Source organism: Diplotaxodon limnothrissa, linkage group LG8 (assembly GCF_057381915.1).
Source record: "Diplotaxodon limnothrissa isolate DT_005_m linkage group LG8, D_limnothrissa_male_GT1.1, whole genome shotgun sequence".
Classification (NCBI taxonomy): Eukaryota; Metazoa; Chordata; class Actinopteri; order Cichliformes; family Cichlidae; genus Diplotaxodon; species Diplotaxodon limnothrissa.
The window spans coordinates 19,439,293-19,453,058 of NC_140603.1; the positions used below are offsets into that span (position 1 = coordinate 19,439,293).

General features: G+C 39.7%; 1 protein-coding gene, 1 long non-coding RNA gene and 1 other non-coding gene across 3 annotated transcripts; all 3 read right to left on the reverse strand.

Annotated features, from left to right (window-relative positions):
• Positions 1 to 1,531: 1,531 nt before the first annotated feature.
• On the reverse strand, positions 1,532 to 10,108 carry LOC146626755 (ras-related protein Rab-5C-like). Its single transcript, XM_085360786.1, has 6 exons — positions 9,982 to 10,108; positions 8,869 to 9,169; positions 7,904 to 8,055; positions 3,224 to 3,346; positions 3,026 to 3,119; positions 1,532 to 2,853 (listed from the first exon to the last, which is right to left on the reverse strand). Exons 2-6 carry the CDS (start codon positions 9,038 to 9,040, stop codon positions 2,726 to 2,728), a joined length of 669 nt encoding a protein of 222 aa, XP_085216912.1. The 5' UTR covers positions 9,041 to 9,169; positions 9,982 to 10,108; the 3' UTR covers positions 1,532 to 2,725.
• Positions 10,109 to 11,094: 986 nt separating this feature from the next.
• Positions 11,095 to 11,914, reverse strand: LOC146626756 (uncharacterized). The gene is made up of 4 exons (XR_014906469.1): positions 11,858 to 11,914; positions 11,688 to 11,770; positions 11,417 to 11,527; positions 11,095 to 11,309 (listed from the first exon to the last, which is right to left on the reverse strand). It is a non-coding gene; the product is annotated as an uncharacterized LOC146626756 (long non-coding RNA).
• Positions 11,915 to 12,711: 797 nt separating this feature from the next.
• trnaq-uug (transfer RNA glutamine (anticodon UUG)) lies at positions 12,712 to 12,783 on the reverse strand. Its single transcript has one exon. It is a non-coding gene; the product is annotated as a tRNA-Gln (tRNA).
• Positions 12,784 to 13,766: the final 983 nt, after the last annotated feature.

The following is a 13,766-nucleotide window of genomic DNA, read 5'->3' on the forward strand; positions in this document are numbered from 1 at the left end:
CTGTTGCTTGTATCTGCGATCTCGTTCTTTTGGTCACTACCCAAAGCTCGTGACCATTGGTGAGGGTAGGGATGTAGATTGACCGGTAAATTGAGAGCTTCACTTTTACGCTCAGCTCTCTCTTCACCACGATGGACAAGTACAGCATCTGCATCACTGCAGATGCTGTACCAATCTGTCTGTCAATCTCCTCCTCCCTTCTCCCCTCACTCATGAACAAGACCTAGATACTTAAACTCTTCCACTTGGGTCAGTAACTGGTCTCTGACCCAGAGTGGGCACTCCACTCCACTCAAGGACATTGACAGAGTGGTTGCGAAGCCACTCCTTTGTTATCTTGGCTGCTTGCTTAGGGTCAGTGTCATGTAGGAAGTTGAACAATCACCCTAGTTCAAGGTCCGGTCTGTGTGGCAGGTTATCATCAAGGATGTCTTTGTGCATTGCTGCATTTATCTTTCCCTCAACTCTGACTCATCTACCGCTTCCTGCTGGCGAAGAACATCCCACAAGATGATGCTTCCACCACCCCGCTTCACTGTAGGGAAAGTATTGGCCAATGGATGAGCTGTGCCTGGTTTCTTCCAGACATGACGCTTGGGATTCAGGTCAAAGAGTTCAATCTTTGTTTCAACCGACCAGAGAATGTTGTTTCTCATGGTCTGAGAGTCCTTCAGCTGCCATTTGGCAAACCCCAGGTGTGCTCTTTCATCTCACTAGTTTACCATACAGGCCTGATTGGTGGAGTGCTTCAGAACTGGTTGTACTTCTGGAAGGTCCTCCTGTCTTCACAGAGCAACACTGGAGCTCTGTTGTTGATCACCTCCCTGATCCCTTCTACCTCAGTCGCTCAGATGTAGGAAGAGTCCTGTTTGTTTTAAACTTCTTCGATTTACAGATGATGGAGGCATTTGTGGTCTTTGGAACCTTCAATGCTGCACAGGTTTTTCTGTACCCTTTCCCACTGAATCTGTTCCTTGATACAATCCTGTCTTGGAGGTCTACTGACAATTCCTTGGACTTCATGTCTTGGGTTGTGCTCTGATATCCACTGTTTGCTATGGGAGGTCATATAGACAGGTATAGGCCTTTCCAAACTATGTCAAACCAACTTTCTTTTTAATACATTTGCAAGGATCTCAGTCAAACTTTTTTTTCACTTTGTTATTATGGTATATATTTTGTGTAGGAGTTTTGAGATAAAATAATACATTCTTATTCCAAAAATGGAATAAATGTAACAAAAATTAAGGCAAATGTGGAACAAGTGAAGCGATGCGAATACTTTTCACTGTAACTCCAGCACAATCGATCCATTTTATTAACCACTTGTGCTATTCAGGTCACACGGCACAAAGTATTGGGAGAAAAAAAACAAAAAACAACAACTTACTGGCCGGTCTGTATTTTGGGGGTGGGGGAGAAGTACACTCCAAAACAACTCAAAACAAAGTGAATCTTGTATGTTATTTATTTCATTTCAGATTTACAAGTTATTTCACATTTCTTTAAAAAAAAAAAAAAAAAAGGCTAGCAACTCTCCGGTGTTACAGTTAGCAATAAAACAATGCAAGAAAACAACTGCATTTATGGTACAGCCTCTTCAGAAATGTAGCCTCTCCAATCACGACCACCCTCAGCAAGCAAAGTCTTGAGCTTTTATTATAACAGTCTCACCCAACTCCCTATTAAGAATAACCAAAGCCACCTCTACACCTGGCATTACAATGTGATCTGCAACTAGATAATTTAATGATGGGAAAGTATAAGGAATGCAGGTGTAATTTTATGCACTGTGATTGGTATGTAATCAGACAATCCAGGGCACATTTAGAGGTGCTTGGCTTGCACTCTGATTAGATCTGTTAGTGTAAATGCAGTTAGAGCAGCCTAACAACATTAAGTTAAACAAAATCATCTACCCTTCAAGTTCTGCCTCTTCCTGCTCACATCATTAAACTGAAATGTTAAGCAGAACCTTCAAAGTCTTCTATCTCCTCTTTCCAGAAATAGATAATATTAATTTCTGGACACAAAGATGGCCAACTTGCAAAGATAAAAGATCCATCTTTAACTTGGGAACTAACCAACCAACCTGCATATAGAGACAACGTCAGGACACGGTCAGATGATTTTATACAAGGGCTAACTGCTAACTCCAAAATGTCACCTGTCACTATCAAGATAACTTACACATGCTAATGTCAGGTGCTTATGCTGCATTACGACAAAAAGATTAAATCGCTCTACCATTTGTAATTTAAGGATTAATATTTTTGGGTACTTTTTTTTCCCCCACTGAATATAGGCAAATGACAGGAGTAGAAAACGTGTGTGCATATATAAATATACATATTCTACACACACACACAAACACACGCGCGCACACACACACTCCAACAATTCCAACAACCTCAGCATCATGCTTCAAAATCATTTATAACAGCATTCGATCATCAGAGAGATGCTAAAGATCAACAGGGAGGCGGACAGACACAGAAGGGAAAGACAGAGAAGAAGTAGTGAGGGATCTTGGGAATTCCCTCTAGCTTATGATTTGCTTTACAAAAGTTCCTTTAATCAAACGGGATGCAGATAATCTCATCTGTAATCTCAGTGTGGAAGTGGCGAGTGGTTCTGCCCTCTCCTGCCTCTCTGGCTTTTTGCTACATGCTGTCCTTAAAATGATGTTCAGGGCTCGTTCACCAAGTTCGTTTTTTCTTGCTTCTTAGTTGCCGCCGCAGCACCGGCTGCTGCTGCTGCCCTGAGGGTTAGTTTGTTCTAGATCTACTCCTGTCCTTGTCCGCCCACCTTGTCCAGCTGTACCCTGGGGCTCGCTCTTCGGTAGCTTCTTCGCTACAGGGACAGGGGAACAGATATTTCAAAATAAAGCTACGAAACACCAAAACAGCACCAAAAGGTGACAATAAAACAATACAGGTTTGTTTTTTTAATCTATCACATATGTTAGGTTAATTTGTGATTCCAAACTGGTCAACTGGAATATGTGACTAAATGCATTACTTACCTATAGCCATGAAAATTTCATTGACATTCATAGCGGTCTTGGCTGAGGTCTCCATAAAAAGCAGACTGTTGTCATCGGCATAGGCTTGTGCCTCCTGAGAACACGATTTAGATATAAAAGTTAATCAACAAATTCAAATGAAACCTCTAAATATCAGATTTTTTGCTTATATTAAGTCCTCTATATGCATCTTTATACCTGAAACTCGACAGCTCTTTTGTTTGCGATGTCCGCTTTGTTGCCAGCCAGAGCGATCACTATGTTGGGACTGGCCTGCCTTTGAAGCTCCTTCACCCAATTTTTCGCACGATCAAAAGTGTCCTGAAAAACCAACAACCTTAATTTGCATTTCCCCAAAGTATTTAGCACTACAGCTATCTTTAATGTTGGTCAAACATGTTTTCTTTTTTTAAATTTCATACTAGCATAGCTGATGTGACCTCAAAAAGCCCACAAGCCCATGAACACACACACACACGCATATGTTTAAAATTAACTTACACTGAGTCAAAGCACACCCTCTGTCATGTATGTAAAAATAATCTTAAATATTAGGTAAATACAACTGCAGGTGAGAAACAACACACAACATGTTACACCGTGTTATTATTTATTTAACTAAAATGCAGAAGCAGTGTGTAAAAAAATTAAGCACACCTCATCTTCTCTATGATGTTATCAGTCTCTCACATCACTGTGGAGGAATTCTGGCCCAGTCTATATTGCTTTGCATATGCAATGCTTTTTAAGCCCCTACCACAACATACAATGAGGTTGAGGTCCTGACTTTGACTGGGCCATCGAGGCATCTGAGTTCTTTTCTTTTTCCAGACATCATTATTATAGATCTGCTGTTGTGCTGGGAATCATTGTCCTGTTCCATGACCCAATTTTAGCTATTTTTTTAACTGTCAGAAAGATGGCCTCACATAGGACTCTAGAACAGGGGTCCCCAATCCCAGTCCACGAGGGACGGTGTCCCTGCAGGTTTTAGATCTCACCCTGGGTCAACACACCTGAATCACATGATTAGTTCATTATCAGGCCTCTAGAGAACTTCAAGACATGTTGAGAAGGTAATTTATCCATTTAAATCAGCTGTGGTGGATCAAGGACACACCTAAAACCTGCAGGAACGCCGGCCCTCGTGGACTGGGATTGGGGACCCCTGCTCTAGAATAATTTGGTATACTGATGAGATCATAGTTGAATAAAGAACCGCAAGGTGTCCAGCTCCTGTAGCCGCCAAAAGCCCAAATCACCCCTGTGCTCTCACTTGGTATGAGACGTTTCTGCTGATATGCTGTGTTTGGTTTTCACAAAAGTGGTGCTGTGCATTATGGACAAGCATCTCCACTTTGGTTTTATCTATTCAAAGGACATTGTTCCACACATCTTGTGGTTTGTTCAGTGCATTTGCTGGAAGATTAGAAACTGTGTTTAATGTTTTCCACATGTGAATATTAGTTTTACTGAGAATAATAAATGTAATTTGTTTGGAAATGACATTATGACCCTTTAAAATCATCGCTGATGTCTTTCCTCCTTGGCATTGTAAACACACACCCGAATGCTCCAGACCAGAAAATTGAAAAGCACCTGCTTTTACAGACGTGCTCACACTTACTAATGATCAACTAAAGTGCCGCTATTTACACTCTTAATTCCTATGGAAACAGTGAGGATGTACTTAGTTTTTCACACATTGCTTTTTCATTTTGGCTTAGTTTTAGTTAAATGAATGTATCATGTTTTGCTATTTATCTGAGATTGTATCTAAATCATAGTTACAGGTTAATTGCAAAAAACCAAACAAAAATAAGTGAGGATCTTGAATCCTTCAGTAAAAGCCAAAACACACCTTAACAATTGTAACTGTTTTTTCAGTGATTTTTTAAAAATGATCACTGATTATCAGCATATTTTGCATTCTTCCACTTTTGGGAGCAACAAAACAATGAAACAAATGAATTAAACAAAGCAGTATCTGCAAGCATCATACAGTATGTCACGAAACTGAGTACACCCCTCACATTTTTGCCATTATTACCTAAACCACTGGCAACAAAAATGAGTAAACCCCTAAGTGAAAATGTCCAAACTGTGCCCAAAGTGTCAAGATTTTGTGTGGCACTAACACTGCCTTAACTCTATTGAGCGTGGAGTTCACTAGAGCTTCACAGGTTGCCATGGAAATCCTCTTCCACTCCTTCATAATGACATCATGGAGCAGGTGGATGTTAGAGACCTTGCGCTCCTCCACTTTCCATTAGAGGATGCCCCACAGATGCTCAATAGGGTTTAAGTCTGGAGACATGCTAGGTCTGTCAAGCAGCTTTACCCTCAGTTTTTGGAGGTGTGTTTGGGTTTGTTATCATGTTGGAATCCTGCCCTGTGGGATAGTTTCTGAAGGGAGGGGATCATGCTCTGCTTCAGTATGTCACAGTACATGTTGGCATTCAGGGTTCCCTCAATTATGCGTTCCTCAGTGCCAGCAGCACTGATACAGCCCCAAACAATGACACTCCCACCACCATCCACCATGCTTGACTGTAGGCAAGACAAACTTGTCTTTGTACTCCTCACCTGGTTGCTGCCACACACCCTTGACACAATCTGAACCAAATAACTTAATCTTGGTCTTATCCTTGTCCTTAGTCTGCTTGTCTTCAGCAAACTGTTTGCCGACTTTCTTATGCATTATCTTTAGAAGAAGAAGAAGCTTCCTTCTGTGAGGACATCCATTTGATGCAGTGTGAGGCGTATGGTCTAAGCACTGACAGGCCTTAATGCCTTCAACTTCTCCAGCAATTCTGGCAGCACTCGTACATCTATTTTCAAAAGACCACTGGGTATGACGTTGAGCATGTGCACTCAACTTCTTTGATCAACCATGGCGAGGTTTGTTGTATGGTCTTGGCCACCGTGCTGCAGCTCAGTTTCAGGGTGTTGGCAATTAGAGCAGGGCGATATGGCCAAAAATATTTATCACGATATATATTTGAAAATTTGCGATAACGATATAACCGACGATATAATTGATGCGAGACAAAATACAACTCCACAACATTACTAGCGCAAAAAGACAACCTTCCATTTATTTTCACTTAAACAAGAAGCTGGTTTTTATGTACATTAAAGCTTTATAAAAATGTAACAGTGCAAATGCAAATTCCTTGCTGAAAGTTTAACCAAAAGGCATTTCCAGTAGAAATGGGCTGACATATACTGAGCATAACCATGTATAATATCCACTGAAGTTAAAAAGAGGTGCTTTGCAACATTAAACTGCAGTGTGCAGTACGTATTTTTCGGACCATAAGGTGCACAGGATTATAAGGCACATTAAGCGAAACAAAGCAGTCAGATAAATCAAACTTTATTAAACTCATTCTTCTTGCTTCCTCCACTTCTGTACCATTGATTCATTAATGTTGAATTCTCTGGCAGCTGCTCTATTCCCATGTTGTTGCAGTATATTAATGACTAACCTCGTATTGTGGATGGATTATCTCAGTTGTTCTCCTGACTGAAGTTTGGTCCGTTTACAGCATCCTGCCATGCGATTGCATTTGTCTCTAACCATGAAGAACCTTCACGTTAACTTTTATAAGTGGAAAAGTGTTAGTGTTCGTCCTCCAGCTTCACTGTTTATGTTATGCTAACATAGCTGTGTCGCTAGCGATCACGTAGCACATCATTATATACCAGCTAGCCCAACTTCAGTAACCCTACAAACGTCACTGCTGTTTAGTTTCCTGTCTTCATTTATGTTGGAAGTGATAGCAGAGCTGTACGTTTGATTTTTTTCAGAAATCTCTCAGTCAGAACATGCAATATCATGCTTAGGTAACTAGCGAAACTAGCGAGCTAACTTCCGCTAGCTTCCTGCTAACTTCTAACTCCGTTAAATGTAATAACTTTTGTTTTCATGGATGCCTGGAAGTTAAACTTTATAGTTACACCTGGTAAAGCAGCAATGCTGATCGTTTTATTAAAGATGAAAGAATTTAGACAGTTTTTGACTCTAAGTGATGCTGCAGTGTTGTTTGACCTGAAGCATACGGAGTTTAGGACCCAGATTACTCCCAGATTTAAGAGCATCTTAGTCCGACAAATACGACAATAACGACGGCCGCTTGCATGTTCTGCAAAAAAATGTGCTTTGTTGTGTATCTGACGGACAAACACCAAACCAGTTCCACATCACGGAAGTTGCACCATTTTTACAAACCAATTCTGGTTCATCTGTTTCACTCAACAATCGGCCATGTGCGTATGAAAACAAAGGCACTGCGCATGCGCGTTTTACTCCCATTCTATCGCGATATTTCATTTTCCTATCGTTGCCTAACATTATACCGGTATTACCGTGAACGGTATAATATGGCCCAGCCCTATTGGCAATATTCTTATAGCCTGAGCCATCTTTATGTAGAGTAACAATTCTTTTTTTCAGATCCCCAGACAGTTCTTTACCATGAGGTGCCTAATAAACTTCCAGTGACCAGTATGAGAGAGTGTGAGAACAATAACACCAAATTCAACAACCTGTTTCCCATTTACACCTGAGACCTTGTGAAACTAATGAGTCACATGACACCAGGGAGGGAAAATGGCTAATTGGGCACAATTTGGACATTTTCACTTAGGGGCGTACTCACTTTTGTTGCCAGCGGTTTAAGCAATAATGGCTGTGTGTTGAGTCATTTAGAGGGGACAGCAAATTTTCACTGTTGTATAAGCTGTACATTGTATCAAAGTGTCATATCTTCAGTGTTGTCCCATGAAAAGATATAACTAAATATTTACAAAAATTGGAGGGGTGTACTCAGTTTTCTGAGATACTGTAACTGTTACCCTGTGGGTGAAACCTACTGTGTTGGTAATGTCATAGACCACAATCGCTGCTTGAGCCCCTCTGTAGTACATTGGAGCCAGGCTGTGGTAGCGCTCCTGACCCGCTGTGTCCCAGATCTCAAACTTCACAGTGGTGTCGTCAAGGCAGACAGTCTGAGTGAGGAAAGCAGCTGCAGAGAGAATGAAAACGTAAACAATAAATAAATGAAACACTCAATCTTCCTAGAAGACTATCCTGTTCACATCTGATCTGAAGATAAGTTAGGAGGCATTGCATCACTTCAGATTAGCTTGGGCACAAATTTATATAATTCTAAATGCCACATCTATAGGTGCATGACCTCTGTGTAGGATAACACGCCACATCACAAGACTCGTATCATCTCAAACTGGTTTCTTCAACGATCAGTTCACTGTACTTAAATGGTCATCACAGTCACAAATCTGAATTCAACAGGGCACCTTCTGGATGTGGCTGAACAGGGGTTTGCATCATACATATGCAGCTGAGAAATATGCATCACCTGTGTGATACTATCATGTCAATATGGACCAAAATCTCAGAGTAATGTTTTCGGCACTAGTAGAATCTATGCCATGAAGAACTAAGACAGTTCTGAAGGTAAAACGAGGCCCAACTTGGTACTAGCAAGATGCGCCTAACATACTGACCTGTGAATGCATGTTCTTTATGTGAACAGCTTTTATTTTGATGAAACATTTGCCAAATGTCAGCAATGTTATTTAAGGAAAGCTCTTCTACAGATGCTTGTTTTTAAATGACATTTAACATTTGGGAATACTTGAGAGGAATATGAAAGGCACATTTACCCATGTGAGTTATCAAACCTGATACAGCACTAAGATTCCTAAATTTCAAACAATATTCACTTAACATGCAGACAGCAACATAATCTACCTAGAGAAACACCTACAGCTTCCAAACAAAATCAGTTTCCTTCATTTAGAAACGTGTTTCTCACCTCCAATGGTGCTCTCCTGGAATTCGTGGAACTGCCCTTTGACAAAGCGCAGCACTAAGCTCGACTTCCCCACCGCTGACTCCCCCAGCAGGACCAGCTTGAACTGGCAGATTTTATTTGCTGCTGCAGCACCATTAGGCCTGTTTGCTCCTCCACCACCACGTCCAGCCATTGACAGAGACTGTTAGGAAACAAACTAAATACTCGGAGTTTGAGAAGGGTTGGAAGTCCACGCACCGATTGTGAGCGAGGTCAGAAATCACACTCCGGGGCGACAAAAACAGCGGCGATCCAGGCAAGCCTGAAACATTTTTAGAAAAATAAACTGAACCTTTTTTGTGGGTACATTTTAGGAATACATATCTATAAGTGACTGATTTTTACGTTAGCTTGTAGATAACACTTGTTTTTTCATACCTCTGCTAGACTAACGTTTGTTTATCCCCGATTATAGCGTAGAAACAACGCAGTATCCATCATATAAGTTATTATTAATTACGTTATAAAGCCTGTCAGCTCTTCTATCAGACAATACCGAACTGACACAAAAGATTCAGATCAGTCGCTGTCATGTGAAGTTCATAACCATAGATCTACATGCAGTCTGTTCACTTTTTTAACTGCTAAAAGTACAGCTGAGCAGGTCTCCGCCACAGTTATCTGAAATTATTTGTTAGCAGCAGCAAATGTTGTTTGGTTAAAAAAAATAAACACTTAAATGATAAAATGGAAAAGGGCACCACATACAGCCTTGAACTCTCAAACACTGATATCGATATCGGCCTGAAAGACCTAGTCTGGCATGTTAGTAACAGCTGACGAGTTAAGCTAAAACAACCTAGAAATGGCTCCATTCTGTTTTTAATGCTGTCTCACAAGCTGAAATGCTTCTGTAGTCAACAGGACACTAACAAACAATTTAAGTGTGCGTATTTGTAGTTATAAGTCCAAAAGCACCGGGTGAACCCGCTAGTCCTTTAACTTTGACCGTCTATACGGACAAAAACACCATCAGTCAGACAGTTAGCTCGGAAGCTAAAGCTCGTCTGTATTAACGACGATCAAATCAGTTCATAATGCTAATCAGCTAACAGGAAGTTTTGGGTTTCTTACCGAAAACGAAAAAACAAGATTCGCTGTACCGTGTGTAGAGTGACTTATAACGATGTTATTTCTCGTTAACAGCGTTTTCTCCCGTTCCACTAAAAGACTTCCAGCTTCTGTGGAATATATGCTTCCGCCTTCAGTAACAAAAATACTTCCTGGATTCGCTTGTCATGTGATGTGATGTCACAGCCAATCAAATACGGAGATTGCAGAACGTCAGCAGGAGCTAGCTCAGTCCTGTACTATTTTTAAAATGATCAATGACAGAAACACTTGCAATGACTTTTAGAGGAAGATTATTTCGCAGTGCTTGGGTAATTTGCAACAAAGGTTTAAATTCAAAAACTCATACTCCAAAAAAAAAAAAAAAAAAAAAAGACTTGATCCAACTTTTCATGACATAATTGACATTATTTATTATTATTATTATTATTATTATTATTATATCCTTCTGGATGTTTAGTAAGCTAGAAATACAATTAGATGTTATGCGATTTAAAAGACACATTTGTGTAGCCAAGGGATTCATTAATTCTATTTATATTTTCAGAGATACTTACACAATTAACGAAGTATTTTCTTCTTTCCTAATAACTGGTTGTGCCACCCTTGGCAGCACAAATTGCAGTCAAGCTTTTGCAATAACTGGTAATGATTCTTTCACAACTCCGTAGAGAAATTTTGGCCAACTCTGCTTTGCAGAATTGTTTTAATTCAGCTACACTGGCGGTTTCTTGAGCATGAATGGCCTTTAAAGTCATGCCAAATCATTTCAGTCGGATTTATGTCCAGACTTTGACTCAGTCACTCCAAAACCTTTCTCACATTTTGAAAAACAAAAACATTTTTCCTGTGACTCTTTAGTAACAAAGGTCATCTCTATGCAGAAACAACACATGGTTAAATGCCACATGGTGGTGCAATTGGAAAGCAAATAACATTCGGAGGGATTTGGAACACACTCAAAGATACAACCGTATTTTGTTTTGCAGAAAATGTAAGTTATTGTCTGATTTTGCTTTCTTTTCTCCCCTGAATTATAGTTGTATTACAATAAAGTGAAGTAATCTATTCTAAGGAACACCAGACTAACAAAGGATTTGCAGTTATTGATGGCCATAAAACATTGTATGTGTATAATTAGTTGATTTTATTGTGAAAATTGTATTACACAATGTGTGGGATTGGATTATTTATTCGCTGGAAAATATTGTGTATGATAGCCATTTATCTGTTGCACAGATCAGCTGAGCAGCAAGTGGCAGATGATACACCGGGCTGATTCATTATCCTGCAGTCATTTGACTTCATGCAACCTTTGAAATATCTGGGAGCTGTGGAAACAAGGAAAACAAGGTGGTATGAAATCATCTGTTGTAACTGATTTAATTTTGTTCTTTTTTTTCCCTGCACACTAAACCAAATGAGGGTTTTGACTTACTAGATCCTGCATAAATGATGGCACTGGTGCAGACATTGTTAAAGCCATGGCAGGTCTCCACAGAGTTTGGGCAGTGTCGCAGACCTCCACAGTAACACTTCAGAGCTTCACCTGGGAAAAAAAATAAATCAGGTTTAATCACTGTAGCAAAGCATTTTCACAGCCAATAATTTAAATACAGTAAATAGAACAGTAGCAGAGTCTCCCAAATGTGCCTCATTGACAGATATGGAAAATGATGCATATAGAAACAGGCTGAAGCTTAACTCACTCTGGCTGATGACCAGCAAAACCAAAACAGCAACAATCACAGTCTTCATGTCTTCAGGATGCCTCGCCTCACTGCACCAATCTCTGTATGAAAAAAGGGAATAAATGTGAGAAGATCAAACTCTTTAAGCTCCACCATAATCCACATATTGAAGGACAAACACATCCCACCTGATGAATGATTCTTCTGGAGAGTGATTCCTCAAATGTGTGACAGCTGGGTTTCCATCCTCCTTTTTTATTTGGTCTTGTTGTGCAAGCGTGCAGAGTGAAATATCAAGATCAGACTGTGATGCTGCAAAAACACACCGTGACACCACTTGACTCATCAAGAGAATGTGCAAATATATTTGCACACCAATTGTTCTGTTTGTATAAGCAACATATGCAGCGCAAAGTAACAACATGATGTGAGGACACGTATAAAGCGCAATCAGCCAATTTGGACCAACACTGCAAATAAATAAATAAATAGGTGAGCAAATTGTAACAGGGTATAAAGAACATGATAAAACCTCGTCAAATACAGAGAATTGTTTAGTTTGAAGATTTGTTATTGATCTTGGAAATACCAGAGTGCAATCATAAGGGACATTTTCAGATCAGTGTGTCCCTGAAGAGTTCCAGTAAGAAATCAAGAAGAGAAGCTGTTTTACAACATAAACAAACAGATGAAAAATGTCTGAAAAACCAATCTTTTGAATACTAATAAAAAAAACCCTGAAAAATAACAAAAAAGGGTTTTAAAAATAATCATAAAGTGTTAATGTAGAACTGAGAAGAGATTTTAAAAAAAACATAACCTTTTAAAACACGAACATCAAAGTTGAAAACTGCCAAATAAGCCCATGGAGTCTTTGTAACAAGACAATCAGCATAAACCCAAAAGGTCTTAGTATACATACAGAGCTGTGCAAAAGTCTCAAGTCACTTCTCTTTGTTTATGTTTTGTCAGGAAAATGTGAAATAAATGCAGACATATATGGAAATCCAGTATCCATTTATAAAGAGTTTAATTTGACATCAGGTTCCACTGAGATTCGAACTCAGATCACTGGATTCAAAGTCCAGAGTGCTAACCATTACACCATGGAACCACTTCTCAAAGGCTGGTGTCACTAAAAAAACAGAGCGTTTATTTACTGAGTGTTGGCATAATATAAAATGAAAAATAGAAGCAGTGTCACGTCACCCCTCATTACTTTATGTTTTCTTGGAAAATTGGAATTTGGTGCAGCGATTTATTGAAACATCTGAAAAGATAAATTAAAATGCAGCATTTAAGGGAAAAACAGAGTTTGTACAATTCTAACGAGCTTGAAAATCAATATTTGGTATGATCACCTTTATTCTTTAACACATTCTGAACTCTTTTAGGCAAGCGTTCTTGTAATTTCTTTAAATAGTCTAGCTCTCCAGGCTTCTTGAAGGACATTCAAAGCTTTTCTTTGGATGTTGGTTGCCTTTTGTTCTTTTCTCTGTTAAAATGATCCAAAACTGCTTCAAAAATATTGAGGTGCAGACTCTGGGGAGCTCAATCAATGACTGACAGTGTTACACTTCCCAACACCACTGGCTGAATTGCAGCCACAAACCATGACAGAGTCTCGACTGAGTTTCAAAGGTTTAAAGATTGCTGTAGACACTCTCACTACAACACATCTCCCCTGACCTCCTCTGGGCATAGTGATGATGATTTGAACAAAAAAATTTGTAATTTGGATTCATCTGGATTTGTTGATTTTCAGTCCAGTTCTTATGTAACGTGGCACACCTCAACCTGTTCTTCCTGTTTGCCTTGGTTAAGAAAGGCTTTTTGACAGCCAACCATCCACTGGGACCATTTCTGACAAGGTCTCAGCAAACAGTAGATGGATCAACTGAAGGGCCTGATGTATGTGTCAGGTCTGCTGGATTTTTTCTTACTTCTTAATGTCCTTCAGATACTGTTCACCTGCTGTAGATATTTTTTAGGCCTGGAACTTGTTCGGTCTTCTCTATTTGTCCAATTTCCCTCTATTTTAAGGACACACTGGACACCGTGCTGAGATATGTCACGTTTTCAGCTAATAGCTCTTTG

Coding starts and splice junctions, on each gene's coding strand:
- LOC146626755 (XM_085360786.1), bottom strand. CDS start 9,040: ATGGCTGGACGTGGTGGTGGAGGAGCAAACAGGCCTAATGGTGCTGCA. Junction 3,120..3,223: donor AAAGAGCTGTCGAGTTTCAG/GTATAAAGATGC, acceptor TCGTGTTCTCAG/GAGGCACAAGCCTATGCCGA. Junction 2,854..3,025: donor TGAAATTTTCATGGCTATAG/GTAAGTAATGCA, acceptor CTGTCCCTGTAG/CGAAGAAGCTACCGAAGAGC.